This window comes from Caloenas nicobarica, chromosome 2 (genome assembly GCF_036013445.1).
Source record: "Caloenas nicobarica isolate bCalNic1 chromosome 2, bCalNic1.hap1, whole genome shotgun sequence".
Classification (NCBI taxonomy): Eukaryota; Metazoa; Chordata; class Aves; order Columbiformes; family Columbidae; genus Caloenas; species Caloenas nicobarica.
Window position 1 is genome coordinate 44,697,733 of NC_088246.1, and position 17,845 is coordinate 44,715,577.

At 41.3% G+C, this 17,845-nt stretch overlaps 1 protein-coding gene across 2 annotated transcripts in view; it reads right to left on the reverse strand.

Annotated features, from left to right (window-relative positions):
• DYNC1LI1 (dynein cytoplasmic 1 light intermediate chain 1) overlaps positions 1 to 5,213 on the reverse strand; it is a 28,152-nt gene extending 22,939 nt beyond the window's left edge. The window contains exons 1-2 of one of the 2 annotated variants that reach the window (XM_065627586.1): positions 4,996 to 5,213; positions 4,604 to 4,677 (exon numbers count right to left, since the gene is read on the reverse strand). In XM_065627586.1, coding sequence (XP_065483658.1) covers positions 4,604 to 4,677; positions 4,996 to 5,159 — 238 coding nt within the window. In that variant the 5' untranslated portion in view covers positions 5,160 to 5,213. Of the gene's footprint in view, positions 1 to 897; positions 967 to 4,603; positions 4,678 to 4,995 lie in introns of those variants that run through there. The other variant, XM_065627587.1, reaches the window with a different exon arrangement.
• Between the last annotated feature and the right edge of the window lie 12,632 nt (positions 5,214 to 17,845).

Consider the following 17,845-nt stretch of genomic DNA (forward strand, 5'->3'; position numbering starts at 1 on the left):
AAATGGACAAGTAACTTTTATACTGTTGAGTACAAATTTAAGTAAGCAGATTTAATATTAATTTTATATACTCTCATCACAGAATCACAGAATGTTAGGGATTGGAAGGGACCTCAAAAGATCTTCTAGTCCAATCCCCCTGCCAGAGCAGGAACACCTAGATGAAGCTACACAGGAAGGCGTCCAGGCGGGTTTTGAATGTCTCCAGAGAAGGAGACTCCACAACCTCCCTGGGCAGCCTGTTCCAGTGCTACCCTCACTGAGAAGTTTCTTCTCAAGTTTAAGTGGAACCTCTTGTGTTCTAGTTCGCACCCACTACCCCTTGTATTACCATTGGTTGTCACCGAGAAGAGCCTGGCTCCATCCTTGTAATGCTCATCCTTTATGTATTTATAAACATTAATGAGGTCACCCCTCAGCCTCCTGTTCTCCAAGCTAAGAGACCCAGCTCCCTCAGCCTTTCCTCATAAGGGAGATGCTCCACTCCCTTAATCATCTTCATGGCCCTGCACTGGACTCTCTCCAGCAGTTCCCTGTCCTTCTTGAACTGAGGGGCCCAGAACTGGACACAATATTCCAGATGAGGTCTCACCAGGGCAGAGTAGAGGGGAAGGAGAACCTCTCTCGATCTACTAACCACCGCCCTTCTAATACACCCCAGGATGCCATTGGCTTTCTTGGCCACAAGGGCACAGTGCTGGCTCATGGTCATCCTGCTGTTCACCAGGACCCCCAGGTCCCTTTCCCCTACACTGCTCTCTAATAAGTCATTCCCCAACTTATACTATATTCCATGGGTCCACTGAAAGAAATTAGCAAGCTAAAATAGCTCTTCGGGATGTACCATTTTCTGCAATAACAGCCATTCCCAATACACGTACACACAGAAAAGTGTACCTGTAAATTAGCTGTAGACTGTGGAAACTTCTTCTCAAGCATCCTGACAGCCACTGGACAGGAGCAGAGCTCAAAGATTCAAACAAACAGGCCTGGCCCTGAAAAGTGAGATGTCTGGGGTAAAGAGAAAATGTGGACACAAGGCAGTTGAACACTCACTGCCCACTAAACTCAAAGCCTTTATCACCAAGTGGGATAAAACACATAAAGAAAACCAAAATGCTAGTGGTTCGTTAGAAGCTTTAAGGGTGCAATACAGACACTTGGAGTCAGGTGTACATCTGTCACTGGATGGTTTGACATCATTAGAATTGCAGACAAAGAATCTACCATACTTCAGAGACAGAGAATGTAAGAAATACAAAGCCAGACAGAAAGCAGCTATTCAGTTCACTTGCAAGCTGGGAGCCTGTTTTCTTGCACATCCTGGAATGACTTTGAACATTACTGCTTGAAAGCATGCTGCAGTCTATTGGATAAATGATTAGTTTGGGTCTCTGAATTCAAGCCTTCACACATTCTATAACACTATGGATTCCATCTGTAACCTGCAATGGTGACTTTTTAGCTGCTGCCTCTATTCCACCTGCTGGTTCAGGTATAGTTATAGTGGGAAGGGAATGAACAAGAGAGCTCCAAGTTATAAGCATTGCTTTTCATTGAGTATAAGAAAACCAATCTCCCTCTGATCAGCTACCTTTTTATTATACTAGTGAGCAGAAGAGACAGTTCAGGAGGAGAAGAATTAAAAAGAAAAAAAAAACCCACAACAAATCAGCAACAACAAACCCACACTCCTTTGGCTGTCTGCAAAAAGCAGCTAGAAATGTCACTGAGAGCACCCAATTTCCTTAAGAAAGCAGGGACATCTTATGTTTTATGCTGGTATAGTTAGCTAAAAGAGGTAGCTGTGGTCACTATGACAGAACTGCCAAGGAATCAAAGCATACTTGCCTTATACAACCGTTCAGAAAAGCCTGCATTTTTATTATTTCTGTATACAAGAATAGTAAAATGCTTTTACACTACATGCAGTGCTGAGCAAAGTTTAAAGTCTTCACAGAAAAATAGTTATTGAAAAAACATCTGTAAGTGAAGCAATTTTGAAGTAAAGTTACATTTTTTTTTTTCTGCTTTTGAGTGGCAAATTATATGTTAACCTTCACTTCACAAAACCATGTGCTATATCTAGAGATTAACATTTGGCATTCCAGTTTCCTTTTGTTATTTCTGTGATGTCTTGAACTGCTTTCCAGGTTCTCAAAAATGAGATGATAACATAGCTAAAAATACATACCGAAATAGCAGAATTAGCATGCCAGACATAGCCAGGTTCCCAGAACAACTAGGAATACAAGTATACACAGTGCTTGAAAAATAAATGCTTCAGGCAAATTAGAAAACTTGTCCTAGCAAACAAAAGAACACTAAGTGGTGGGGTTCTTCTTTGTTTGGTTGGTTTTTTTAAGGGAGGGTTGGTGGCTAAGATGATTTTTAAAATGCAGTTTGTATTGAAAATTTGCATGCATTTGTCACTATATATCATGTTTCAGCTAGGAAGCTTTGACCAATATACTGTTTGTACTGCAAATATTTGCCTACCACAAAAGGAGTGAAAACCATCAGGACCCTGGCCAGCTTTACAACTTCTGCTTAAAAGTATTGGAAGAGCTATTAAAAGAGTCATGGCAAGAAGTGATTTGTATTAACAACAAAAACTAGTACAAAATTATTTAAAGGAACAAAGCTTAAAAATAGAAGAAATGTGAGATAAGAGAGAAATTGCAAACACAGAGCTTGAGAACCTGAAGGGGCAGAACTTCACATACTGAATCTGTCTGATACAGAATACTTAAGACCTCTCCTTTTCCTTGTGCCAGTGTGCTTCAGGAGCAGCATCATGACTTGCAAGTGAACAGCAAAGTGTAATCCATGGATTAGGTATTCTCACAAAGAACATGACCCTGGTCCTCACTTGCCAGTCCTCAGATCTGATGCTCTTTTTCCTAAATACATGCCAAACTTTTTTTCCTTGGACCATGGCCTTCCAGAAAACAATTCCCAAGAAAGAAGTAGAATGTCTCCTACAAACCTGCACATCTTTTTAAAAAATGCACCCAAAAAAAATTTACATCAAGTAATTCTATAAGCTCTACATAAATGAGTAAAAATAAATTTTCATACAACGGATTAAACATCACAAACTAAGCGAGCATTTAGAAACATTCCATGGTGCCCTCTCTAGTTTTTAAGGAAGCACAGTCTCCAGTTATTGAGTACTAAGGATTGCCTGACTACAAAGAGAGAGGAAAAACACGAGTGTAATCTTCTTGGCAAAGATCACAGCTTGAAGAAGAATCTTCCAACTTCAACAAGGACAATCATCCAATTTAGTTTCAAAGTATCACATAAACACCTGTTGATCACTAGGAAATATTTCCTTTCTTTAATATCAATAAGAGTTCCAACCTCTATGTCCTACTTAATTAATTTGTTGCTTTTTATGTTACATAAAGGGTAGTAAGTCCAGTAACAGATTCACTAGACCACACCATCATACTTGCACAATCTTCTCCTTCATAGTTAGTTTTAAGCCACCACTCAGCTCATCAAAACAGGAAGAAAAGGGTCACAGCGATTGCTTTAGGAGTATGGGAAAAAACCTAACTTGAAAAACACCAAGAGCATATAAACCACAAGACTACATAGAATCATAGGGTGCATAGAGTCCACATGAATATCTTTACTGGGTTTTAACCATGCTTCCAAATACTAACCACAGTTCTTTCTTAAGACAGGGAGGATGGCAAAGGAAGGAAGAAGCAGCTAGTTAATGAATCCGAGTGGATGCGCTTGTTAAATTACCTTACTGCTAATAGTATTTAATAGTCTTTCAGCCAAAAATCCCCAACTAATAACAATAAAAATATATACACACGCACACATTTGAAAGCATCCATTTCTCCCCCTCCCCCATGAAGTTTTTAATTTTGCTTGACATATCACTTTCCTTCTTTCTCTCAATACAGAATAATTGCTGGGTCTCTTATCGCCCTCTCAAAGTCTCATTCTGTAACTCTTCATCCTTGCCAAGCGCCAGGTTGGACTAACGCACTGGGTGGAGATAACAGAACACAATGAAAGGCGGCAGCAGTAAACGATGCCGCTGCTGCTGCACAACTTGGCGATGATACTGCTGCTGACAGGCTCGGTGCATGTGGGCAGGGCACAACCAACACGCCCAGCCAGCCTACCCCGCCCTCCGGCCAGCGGGGAGCAGCCGTCATTGATACGGCACGGGCCACGGAAGCAATTTTTGTGTCTGCATGACACACCATAAGGACCAGCAGGCAGCACGGATTGGACGAACGAGGCAGAAAAGGCTGAAGGACCCTCACGCATCCCATTCACAGGGGCAGAAAAACAATAAAAACCACCCTTCCAAGCCCTCTCTACCTAAGGAACTATGCTAGGGAAAAGATAGTAAGGGTATTATGGCGAGGTACCCAAGATGAGTGGGATATTTAAAGCATCTCTAGGTACTGGATACCCAAAATGAAGCAAAAAAACATGCAAGGGGGGAAGCGAGAAGGTTAAGCCAGCACCTTGCCACCATCAACCCACCCCCCCCCTGCTCCCTTCGGGCACTAAACACCAGAAGCTCCAGATGCCCAAGAGATGAAGGGGATCAGGATGCTTTTCTCACCCAGCAAGAGGACGTTCTTCCCCGAAGGTAGCTTAGAGCGGGAGCGTGTGGACACCTCACTGAGGATGCAGGACCTGGCGCGGAGAGACGGCAACGCTTAGGAGAGGGGGGGGTCCCGCTTCCGCCCGGGTCCCCCGCCCCCGCCACCTCCTGGAAGGGGGAAGGGAAGGCATGGGGAGCGGGGACAGGCAGGAGCTGCCACCGCCAAGGGGAGGACCCCCCCCCCCCGCCTCCAAGCACGCTGACTGAGAGGGACTGAAGGCCAGGAGGGGGGATTAGCCAGACCCCCCCTTTCCCCCCTCGCGTCTCCCGGAGAACAAGGAGCCGCTGCGAGGGCGGTAACGGCCAGCGCGCGCCCCGGTGCCCGGCCGCGGGGCGGGGCGGGCGGTTACCAGAGGTTCTGCCCATCGTCCTCGTCGCCGCCCGCCCGCAGCTCCGCGTTGTTGTTGGTCGTGGCCGCCGCGGCAGACGAAGGAGAAGAAGAAAAAGCAGCAGCCGAACCGAGCCCGGACGAAGAGGAGCCGAAAGAACCGGCTCTCCCCGCCGCCGCCGCCATCTTCGCTGCCTCCTCCCTATCCCGCCGCCTCCCCAAGACACGGAGCGGGCGGCGGCGCCGCGGCAGCTGACAGGAACCCGGATGTTGGGAGGTCGCGGGGCGGGGCCGGGGGCGGGGCCGCGCGGAGGCCGCGGTTGGGGTCCCGTGCGCCAGCGCTTCCCCTCAGCCGCCCCCTCTGAGGAAGTTGAGCTTGTGTCTCCACAGCCAAGGCCCGCGGGTACCGGCTCTCCCACCGATTTCTCAGGTCTTTACCAGCCGCCTCAGGAGAGGAGAGGAAAGGAGAAGCCGTGAGCGGGAGAGCGAGTGTTTTCGGTTCGGACTGTCTCCGGTGCGGGTCCCAGCCCCGCAGGCAGGGCCGCCCCGGTGAAGGGAGGTGGAGCAGCCGTCGCCTGCCGTTGTGCCGGTGTCTGCTGCGAAGGGCTGCTGTGGGGCAGGGAGCTGCTGCTGTGTGCAACTGCCCTTTGCTCCCCGGGCGGCTCCAGCCCCGAGGGAAGCACCTTGCATCCAAGAAAAGTAAGTGCGGCTAGGGGTGAGACGTGCCTCTGGGGGGGACTCGATGGTCTTCTTCAAGAGGCCCACCCGTTAGTTGTTCTTCTCTCATAAGTATTGCTTTAGAGTTGGAAAAAAAATCATAGAATCATAGAATGCCCTGAGTTGGAAGGGACTCAAAAGGATCATCAAGTCCGAATGGGTCAAATCACCATCATTTTCACAACTCAACCCTTGCTGGAAGTCCCAGAAGAAGCAAGCAAGCATTGTCGGTTCTTTTCTTTCAATTTACAGAGGTAACGTGTTTGCTAGGGTAACACATTAATGACTTCAAATGTCATAAAAATTCGATGGGTCATCTGGAATATTTTGTCCAGTTCTGGGCCCCTCAGTTCAAGAAGGACAGGGAACTGCTGGAGAGAGTCCAGCGCAGGGCAACCAAGATGATTAAGGGAGTGGAGCATCTCCCTTATGAGGAAAGGCTGAGGGAGCTGGGTCTCTTTAGCTTGGAGAAGAGGAGACTGAGGGGTGACCTCATCAATGTTTATAAATATATAAAGGGTGAGTGTCACGAGGATGTAGCCAGGCTCTTCTCGGTGACAACCAATGATAAGACAAGGGACAATGGGTATAAACTAGAACACAGGAGGTTCCGCTTAAACTTGAGAAGAAACTTCTTCATGGTGAGGGTGCCAGAGCACTGGAACAGGCTGCCCAGGGAGGTTGTGGAGTCTCCTTCTCTGGAGTCATGCAAAACCCGCCTGGACACCTTCCTGTGTAACCTCATCTAGGTGTTCCTGCTCTGGCAGGGGGATTGGACTAGATGATCTTTCGAGGTCCCTTTCAATCCCTAATGTTCTGTGATTCTGTGATGAGTTTTGTCCTTTTGATTCAGGAAAAACTTAACACAGGATGTTTCCTTGTGTGCTTCTCTTTCAGACGAATGGTGCATGTTCCAGAGCCTCTGGATATACAGAAAGGTAGTGGCAGTGTTAGTAACTTATGTATTGCAGCAGTTTGTACTTAAGTTATTTCTTGCTGCTGTGTTCCTTCAGGTATAAAATAGGTGAAAAATGGTAGCTATATACCGAATTACAGGTACTTGTCATAACAGATGCATAGTTATTGGTCAGAAGTATTTTGTTGTGGACAGAATGCAGATGCAGAAAACTGACAAAGTTTTGGTGGGGATGTGTCATCTAGTAAATGGTGACCGCTAAATACAGAAATGCTGCTGAAAAGCCACCGAGAAGAAAATGTGCTGCATGACCCCACAAGGCCTCCTCATGGCCTGCTGTGAATTCTCTTCCTCCGTTATCTCTGGTTTTCATCACTATTGGGTCAACTGATTTAAATGACTAAAATAGCAGAAAATTGATTACTACAATGGTGGAAGAACTCTTCCAATTTAGTGAGTTGCATCAGCTTGTGGAAAGGAAGTGGCAGAGCCAGAAATGGGTGGGGAACAGAACCAACCAGAGAGTAAGAAGTGAAGGAAGAGCAGAAGGAAGAAAGAGTTTTAATTTGAAAAGCAGTGAGGTAGGAATGCCCTGTCAGTGACAGTGAACAGTTAGGTCATCCCAGCTGTAGGTCAAGTTGCAGTTCTAAGCGAAAGTAAAAAACCAAGTTAAAACCCCCCGAAGATTCTATAATATGTTACTAGCTGAAACAAATTTCAAGACTCCAAACTTATCAACCTACTTCAATCAAAAGAGATAGCATTGGTTTTAACACAATTTGACAAATAGATTGCTATTTAAGTTGTGTGGTCTTGAAATTTTTGTGAAGCTTTACGAAAAAGTGGAAAATCTCTAAAATTCAGTGAATTAGCTTTTGACACCTCACTCACAAAGGCACTGAAAATAACAAGAGTTTTAAACTACTTCATGTTGCTCATTATTTTAAATGATGTTCCATATCTTATTGTTTGCACATGAACTATATTAAATAGAGGTATGTAAAGCATATTTTCCTAGGACTTTTTTTAAAACAGAATGTGTATGACAGCAAGTAATATTTAAATATGTGAAAGTAGTAGAAAATAAAAGGCTACATGGAAGAACGATAATAAGAGCATATTGCTTTATGCTTAGTAGAGAACATATTGTTGTTAAGAAAAGACCTGCAATTTTCCTGCTCCTCTGCTTTTATAGAGGCTAGTGGTGCTATCTGGGAAAAAAATATATATACTTGGTGATTGTAAATCTACTAAAGATTATTCACGGTGAAAGAGAGACCACCTCTCTTCTTTCTCCCCTCCTCCTTCCCCTGACATCCATTCACTCTAGAGTCTTTTTAAGGTGGCTTTCACTGTCTCATCCTCTGGTAAAGGAGGATTTTGCAGTGTCACTTTGACAGAGATGTGTACAATCAAAATTCTCTGAGGATTCACTTATCGGAGTCTCACACCTGACAGTTCTGATGATGGTTGTGTGGTATATTTGCTACCTTTAGCAGAAGCAGTCCCTCCCTCTTGTTCTGCCTCCTCTCCATTTTATTTCTGTCTCGGGAGCTGCAGAGGAGAAGGTGAAAATCGAAATGCTTGGTCATCATACTCTCAGGTTAGGTTAAAAAAATCAAGATGGAAACAAAAATGTTGAGAGAATCAAGTCTTCATCAAATGCAGTGTGCTGATATTCATAGAGTTAGCTGTGCAGCATAATAGAAAGAGGAAATTTAGGAAAAGCCTGTAATGAAGATGAAGCAGCCATAGAAAAGGAGGAAAAAAGATCAATAAGACATTATTTCTTTCCTCCCCTGTGAAATAAGTTTCTGTCTGGCAAAATGATCTTGTGAATGTAGGGGAACAACCATCCTGTGCAGCCTTTTCCAAAAGGTAATAGTGAACAGGAACTGGTGTTAATGGTGCCTAGCAAACATAAAAGCCTTATTTTCTCCAACCTCACCCAACCTGTAGCTATTTATCCAGGCACATTAAGTATAAGGTCTTTCCTGGCTATCAAATTGTAAGTTTTAAAGTTATTATACAAGTTTAAAGTATGTTTTCTTACTTAAAACTACTATTCTGATTTGATAGTATCTTATACCCAGTCACTGTTACACCTGCAGAGGTATGTATGACTATACAAGACAAACAAAGGTAATGAAGAATCAGACCCATCAACTATGATGAGAAATAATATTTTTTCAGCTGCTTACTGTTAGCAAAAGTTTTAACTTGAAAAAGCATTGCCAGTGGCTTAACTACATTCATACATAAGGACAAACTATGACAACATCTCATTGGCAAAATAATGTCATTTCCTAACACAGGTGAGATCAACATCCCTCTGTGAGCTGCCCTGGGCTGACACTGCAGCACAGACCCTGAGAGGGGGTCAGTTTTGTAGCTGGGAGCTACCTATGCTGTGCTGGTCAAGGAGGGGCCAACAGGGAAAACAACCTCCTGTGCACAGCTGGTTAGCGATTGCAGGAATGGAGGCTTGGTTTCTATCGTAGTCTGTGCCTTTTTCGGTCTCTGATGTGCTTTGATTATTCTGTACCCCTCTACTTGGTCTTAACATAGGGCTCCTTGTTGGCTGTCCCTCTGCACATAAAACCTCTTGTCTGAGTTAGCATTGTATGAAATCCAGAAAGTAATGGGCCAGCTGCTCTGTCTGCATGTATTGTCATTGGCCAAATATTATAAAATTGGTTGCAAATTTAGAAGGCATTTTTTTCATAAGCTTGTGGCAATGAATTGTTGTAGTTCAATTATGTTTAAAAGATTCGTTTTGGGTTGTTAGAGAGATTTTTGTCTTTAAGGCAAAACTGGCTTCTTAGCAATGCTGACCTTGTTGTTGAAACCAAAATCGTAAAGGTCACAGTGCTCAATACATACTAGGAGTTCACTGTGCAGAAAAGCATCTCTTTGAAAAGACAGCAATGAAGAAGCAGAATACATAAAATTTCCAACAAGATGTTTTGTTGCTTTTGGCTGTAGTTTATTAAAAAGTACAAAACTAAACCTTAAAAAGAGAAAGACAAGTGTGATTTGCCATTATTTGTTGATCTGAATTTATGTGCAATTCAGAAAGCACTCGTCATGCCTTTTTTGTAGTATTAATAGCTAGTCACCTGAAACTTAATCTTGAAAGTGAATTACTGATTATTTTCTTGTGTACAACGCTCAAGTTATTCTGTCAGGAAATGAAGATATATTGTATGGCTTCGCTGAATAGTTGACAATAGCACAAATTGCAAATGGGTGTCATTGAGATAGAATTAATATTTCAATCTGTATGCTGAAATTTGTAAATAGAAACTGTATGGATAATACTTATGAATAAAAAACCCCATGTCTCGGGAGACTTAATGGGAGGAATCCATAAGAAATATTAGACTGTGGCCAGTTTTGTATATCAATTTGTGTTTTTCATTTGACCAAATACAAAACTCATTATTAATCCAATAATGGCTTTTGCTGGTTGGTAGTAGAAGCTCTGCAGACCATGCAGCGATGTACCCTTTCTAAATTTATTTTCTACATACTACACTGTAAATTTTTAAGAATGTGCAGGACTAACTAATTTTATGAAGCAAAGTATAACAGCCTGCTGCAAAGTAGACAAAACCTGTTATATTTCACAGAGACAATGTTTTATTTCTTTAATCTAAATTTGTGACCATTCTGCAGCAGAGCATCGTAAACATATGTTTATATATACCCTTCCATTTGCTTGGAATCAATGGGATTTAAAATGTGCTTTACATGTCTGGCTGATGATTGAAAATATGTGTTTGCTATGCATTTATGGAAGATAACTATGCAGGATCTGATCAGCCAAGAACCGCATGCCCTTACTTTCCATTGGGAGACCAGGTATATTCCCTCTCAAGGCATATTCAGCCCTTTCAGGGCCACACAATGTGAGTGTTCCTTTGGTCTGAGCGGGATTGTTTCTTCAAAGAGGGAAATATCTTGGTCTTTTTCTTTTTTAATGCAATGCTGTTTATTTAGAAAAAAATACATACAAATGAATAATTTCTCTGATAACTGTAGAGACAGTCAGCAACAGGCATGTCCTTGAGCATTATTTACAATTCTATTTCTTTAGCCAGTTCTTTACTTCAGGGAGTTGAGTGACTGCTTCTCAAGCAGCCTATGTGGTTTATACTGGATTTTTGCTTGTCAGATGGCATGGCCACTTGGATAGGTTACCACAGAACAAGGGAGGATGTGTGTTTGTTGTGCGGTAGCTACTTCATGCATGTTGTCTCCAGGTATCTGTGAAGAAATTTGTATTTGCTCTGTCTTCAGTAGGAATAAGGTAAGCTAACTTCCATTTACTGCAAAGTAAGAGTGTTCATACAGACAATTACTTCAGAATAGCTAAAAAAGTATAAACCTGTACTCAGGCTAACTTGCAAGAACATGCCTTTCTAAGCAGGGGATGCCAAACTGTCACCTAACTGCTCTGTTGTGTGGTCTGAGGATCTTTCATCTATAGGACTTGGTTTCTAATTGATTGTTTCCCTCTGGCCCAGTCCTTGGGTAGTGGAGGAAAATGGCCAGTGCTTTATCTCTATACTGACTCATGGATGATGGCAGTTGCCCTGTGTGGGTGGTTACAGCAATGGAAGCAGAGCAACTGGCAGCACAGAGGTTGCTGAATTATGGCAAGATGTTGCTGCCGGGCTTGGGAACCTGCCTGTAAAAGTGCGCCACGTAGATGCCCATGTGCATAAAAGTCAGTCCACTGAAGAACATCAAAACAACCAGCAGGTGGATAGAGCTGCCGAGATTAAAGTGGCTCAGGTAGATTTGGACTAGCAGCATTTTGGGTGCAAGCTGCGGTTCCAGGAGGGGTTTGGTGTGAGCTGCAGCTGGTTTCAGCAGGTGATTTTGGCATGAGCTGCAGCCAGGGCAGCAGCCAGTTTCAGTGCAAGCTGCCGTGGAGGGACTGCCACATGGTGGGACCGCCACGTGGTCGGGTTGCACTGTGTGTCCATTGCTTTGTAGGTTCTTTCATTATTGTTGTTACCATTTGTTCGGTTTTCTTCACTGTTCTGTTAAACTGTTCTTATCCCAACCCACAAGTTTTGCCTTTGTTTTCCGATTCTCCTCCACATCCTACCAGGGGCAGGGGAGGGGTGAACGAGTGACATGTGGTTTTAGCTGGTGGCTTGTTGAGGCTGGGCCTTACTATGACACAAGGCACATCAGCTTGAAAGGAATATGTTAACACATCTCTACAGCTCTTAGAACCAGGGGCATGGGGGTATAGTGTCCCCGCAGTGTGCTGTGCTGGCTGGCATGATGTCCTGATCAGCTTGAACGTCTTCACATTGTATACCATCTTGTAAGATGGATGTGCTGTAAAAAGCTTGACTTGATTAGCGAGGCAAAATTAATAGCAACAGAAGATATTATTTCTTTCTCTGAATGTACCACCAGAGAGGTAAAGCTCTGTTTAAACTAAGGGGCAGTGTTAGTAGAAGAGCATAAGTCATTGACTGAATAGGAACACATTGAGTCTAAAAATTAGAAATAATTTTCTTCCAGGGCAGAGACGCTTTGAGACTACTATCTGATCAAGTAGTTATAAAAGGGAATTTGGTCAGTTTCTGAAAGGGATTGAGTGATATGGCTGCAAGTGTAAGAGTGAATCATTAGCAGTGATTCAGGAGTTCCCTTCTGGTCCTATGTTCCTATGTCTCACAATTCTGTTCAAGTCGTAGAGTCAACAGTACATTCCACAAATGAAAAATCTGGGAAAAGCAGTGTCCTAGTTATAACCTTGTGGAGTAATATTCTGCTCTTGTCTTTGTACATGTATTTCAACTAATATGTATATATTTCAGAGTTAACAGAGTTGAGGGCTGAAAGTGGTGAGTTCTCTGGTAGCCAGAGCATATAACCTTAAAACCATGTAAGCAATTAGGCTTCTTCAGTTTTGTACAGTTAATGAAACAATTTTGTTTAATCTTTATTCTTTTTAAATAACACTGATAGAAACAGGGAGGTCCTTGTCAAATTTCTTGTAAAAAATATGCTAAACAATATACATCATGATTTCAGTCATTCTAGTCATGAAGACTTGAGAACTCATGAATTCAGCCAGATGAAAAGTCAACCTAACGTAGTATCCTGTCTTAGTAAGTAGATACTTATGGAAAAACAGTACAGAGGCAGTCATGCTTACAGTGATTTTTTCCATCATGTTCTTCTAGCCTTCAGTAGCTAGGAGACTCTTTTGTTTAATAGTTACTGCTGACCTACTGAATAGAACTGCTGAATTCATGAAGTCATGATTTTTTTTGATCCATGTACAGTTTGGGCCTCGCAATATCTAATGAAAATGAGTTTAGTTTATTATTACCAAAAAATGTGCGTGCCTTCCAATATTTATATTATGAAAACTAGTGAATAACTGTTATGAAAACTAGTGAATAACTGTTCCTAGTTCACCTTTTTAATAAAATCCATGACTTAATATGTCTTTATCATATCCTTCTTCAGATATTTTTCTAATTCTACCATAATCTTTTTGATAATGGAAAGACTAAAACTGCATGTAGTATTCATAATGCGTCTTGTGGCCTGAATGTATACAGGGCAGGCTTCTTACGTTTGTTCTCTGTTAATTTTTAAATAATCCTTAAGTTTCTCTTTGCTTCTTTAAGCACCAGATATTTTCAGATTTCTTTCCTGGTGATAGTGACTAACACCCTGTGTATACACATATATGTGTATTTTCCCTTCCTCTCTTGATGTGCATTACACTTACTGACACCAAATAGCCTCTGGCATTTTATCACCCAGCCAGTATTGAACCATCCTCTGAAGCTTTTCATAGCTTTAGATTTCCTTAGCCTAATAGTTTTGTGTCATCTGATTTTTTTCTTTGTCTCATTATGTGTGTACTTTTCCACATCATTTATGGATATATCAAAGGGCCCAGATGTCTCAGTTGAGCCTATGTCAGTGAATCCTGATACTTTCTTAGTGTATTTCCCTATGAAGAAAAGAATACGAGCAATATAAAATATAACCTGTAAAAATCACCCATCCTTTTTTCTTAAATGAATTTTTACCATTTTAGTTTCATTGTTTATTTATTGCATAAGCAGATGCATTTTTAATTAATTTTCACATTGTAGTTCTGCTTTTCAAAGAATTTGTAGAATAATGGAAAAACAAGGCAACAGAAATTCACTGCTATTTGATGATTTTTATCATCACACATGTTGAGTTTAATGGCTGTAGTTAACATTTTTATATCGTCCAAGTATGGGATTCTGGCACATACCAACAATTGAGAGTGATTCTCAGGAAAAAGTATATAAAAGACACTGTTCTTTTTATTTTTTGAATATTAGCATGTAAAGGGTTGGTTTTGACTGTCTACAATCTTCTATTTGCTTAATCCACTATGCTTACTTATTAAGCTATGAATACATGCAAATCCTTTAAAGGATTAACTGTATCTGCCTGCTAAGCTTTCCAAGGAGGTTAAAAATAACTGCAGCCTGATTCTACTGACACACTAAAAATTGGACCTACTCTACATTTTATGTTGTATTTGCTGCTGCGTTGACAGATGTAATACAGTCTGGAGGTACTCAAACCTTCTGTGAAGATTCAGGTTGACCAAGTGCTCTCAAAACCCATTACAATTAGCAGCTGTTTTCCCGTACAGCCCATAAAGATCAGCATTTCCTTTGTCTCCTGAAAAATGCCAGTGACCAAGGACATATAAGGTGGAAAAAGAAATTCAGCTTAATACCAGTGCATGAAATAAAGGTATCCTTCTCTGTAGAAAAGGTCATGACTTAAGCAAGGTGGTCTGACCAGTTCCAGCGGTGCTGTCCTTGACATATGATATGGCTTTTGCTAGCTGCAGTCATTGACTTCAGAAAATGTGGATCTCTTCCACATTTACAGAATTGTTATATTCTAATACACTATGAGCATATATGTGGATGCCGATATTATTAGGAAGAGAGCCAAACAGACAAGATTCTCTATAGTGCAAACCTTACAAGGAACGCACACTTTCTCTTGGTGCTCCAGAGAGTGCATGAGACAGCAGTACAATAAAATGTTTACTGATTTACCTCTATGCTCTATTATTCCTGCTGGCTATCAAGGAAGAAGAGTTGGCCTTCACCTTCTTCCTTGGTCAAAGAAGTTAAATTGTGGGGTATATAAAATGGAATCTTTGAGACAAGGTTTTTCACTTCTCGTTATCTTTTGCCAGATATTTTCTCTCTGAAGTCTGGTACCGGTACAACAGAAATTCCAAGTTGTAAAAGGGTATATCATGCCTGCTGGGATTTTCTTGTTGTCAAAGGACAGAACACCTGATGTGGATCCTTCTTTGCTATAGTGATTCCCACCGTCCTTAACAGATTCTTTAGATTCCTGCAAAAAAGCAGAAGTTTGAGTGTATATAACAGCTGAAACTGGTTCTAGCAGTTTTAAGAGCTGACGGAACATAGCATGGCATAAAGCTACTTTCCTCCCAAGTAATAGAACTCAGGCTAAATAATACTTAGGTGGTTGCATGAATCCTGCAGTCATTCTGAGCTGAAGGAGGAATATTGAAAACCAAATGCGGTGAGATGTAGGTACTCACAGGGGGCAACTCTGTCAGCATTTCTTATAATGAACTCCTGACTGTAAAGCAATACGTACTTGGGTCATGGCTTGCCAGCCACCTGGTCAGAGTGTAAAGTGTTGACACAAGTGCAGGAGGAGAATTAGATTCATCAGCGTGGATTCAGCCTTCAGTCCCAAAATAATGTTTTACACAAAAAGGCTGCTAAACTTCTTTAGAGTTTAGCTACTCCAACAGCTAAGTAGTTATTACTTAATTACTTAGTTATTGTGCTGTTTGGAAATGGAAGGGCTGTAGACTTTCCTGCTCTTCTAAATATGTAAGCAAACTCTGCATAATCCAAGATGAAGGTTCTAGCTGGGATAAAATAAGCAATATAACTCCATTAACGTCAATGTGTGGTACTTTATGTCTAAAACACTTTTGGAGATTGATTAAAGTTTGAGGCAACTCCATATTGAGCTAAATCAGGAGATCACGTTATCCTTTTTACTGGTTTTAGCTAAGGAAAGTCAACAAAAACTTGGGAGAGTCATAACATTTTAAACCATTTTTATAGTCAGTGTCTGCCTATGCATGGCTCTAGCCTACCTGAGGAAGTGCCATGGTTAAACAGATCCATTGCTTGTGATATTTCAGCAACGTCTCTGAGAACTCGTTGCAGATTTTCTACAATGCACTGTATTGCACAATGCAGGCAATAGATGGCACAGACTTACCAAGTGGGTTATATGGTTCTGCTTATTTCAGTGCTAATTTTTCTAAGTAAGTATCTATTGCTTAATGTGTATCTCTATCTGAACATCATGAAAAACTGTCAGCTTAAATTTTATTCAACATGTATTTTGAAGGTAGAAAATGGACTTTTACAAAATGCACTTCCTATTATAAACTATTTAATACTTTGGTATGAATGGAAACTAGCATACCTATGTTTCAAATAAGAAATCCTGTGGAACCCAAGCTTGTCAGATTTTTGCCAGAAACTTGCTGGTTCCCTGCCAGCTCATCTACCCATCATCCACTTGGCAGGTTGCCCAGCCTTCCAAAAGCTGCAGCTGCCTCTGCGTCAGGGATGGCAGCACTTCCAGGGCTGCAGTCTCCAGAGCGGGTGGCCAGATGGACTTCCTCTCAGGTACCACCCAAAAGGTCCCTGTCATTGTGGGGTGATGTGTTGTGCAGACAGCCTCCTACCAGAGTGGTAGGCTAAGGAACTTTCTGGTCTGGAGATGTTTTATCAGCTTTTAGTGGCTTTCTAAGAAATTGTTTTCTAAGTGGAAATCCTATTACTGTCACTAAGGAAGATCTTGTACCTGAAAAGAGGGACGTATGCATTTAACACATCACTTTGTAGCAGTCCTGCTTCCAAGGTTCGTGTAGCAATGACACAAAAAGCAACAGATTGTATAGAGGAATGTTGCTTCTGGAATTTGGCTTCTGACAGAGCATTAGGTTTTGTTGAGGGTTTGGCTTTTCATTTTGTTTTAACAGATGTTCTTGTTTCTCCTACAAATATCTAATCTTATTTTGGATTCAACCAGACCTCAGCAATATCTTGTGGACTAACACGCAATTTTGTGATCAGTTAGATATTAATGGTACTTAATACACCCTTAGTATTAATAATGTATTGTAGAAGGGCTGTAGTAGTAAATCAAAGCTGATAAGCATTATGTTGATGTGTACATGGTTGTTGACTTTAACAGGTTTTCTCCTGTCTTTTTAGTGCTGAGAACAGTACAATTTAATAGCATGGAGCAATACTAGTGAAATTTTGAGGTTTGTAACTCTTCATGTATGAAAGTACGTGCTAACCATTACTCAAAAGGTTAATAAATTTAAAAAATCACACAAAGCAATTTTGCTTTCTTTTTCTGATTATTCTTTAATAGCTCACTGCATTTTAAATAGCTTGTTAGAAAACTTACCATTCCTAACGGAGCCCTACTCCAAAAATAAATCAATTCCACAATAGGAGGCATGGTTGGAGAAGAACTTATTTTTCTGCTCCAGCTATTGCTTTGTAGATTGCTACTGGATGCCATAGAAATAAATAAATCTCTAGTCTACTGTTATGAAGCAACTATGGTACACCCAATATTTTATAGACTGTTGCCTGGAGATGATAGATTTTTTTATAATTACCTAAAGGAAATTTAATGAAGAAGTTTTAATTAACTTAATACACTAGAGCATAAGATAATTAATGCTTCTTATCATTAATGTGTCAAACAGAAACAACAGTACTATAAAAGATGACATTCTGATAGATTTTCTCCAGCTTAGTAACTTTTTCAGCAATTTTACTAAGTAACTTTACTTTGTACCTTGCCCCACTAAAGTTAGTAAGTCCATTCCTGAAGTTCCTAGTCAGGTTTGCTTATACAGTGTTATCTAGCAGTGCAAGAATGGAAGAACCAAATGTTGCATTCTTTGATTGGACGAATGGCTCATCAAAATCGGTACGAAGGATGGAAGCACTATAATTAAAACCAAAAACCAACCAACCAAACCAACCAAACAAAACCCAAACACCAAATACATTCCTCTCCTATTTCTCAGCTAATAAAATATGTTGTCGTGGAGAAGCTTGGCTTTGCGCATTTAGCAGACACTTCTGATGTCCAAAATGAA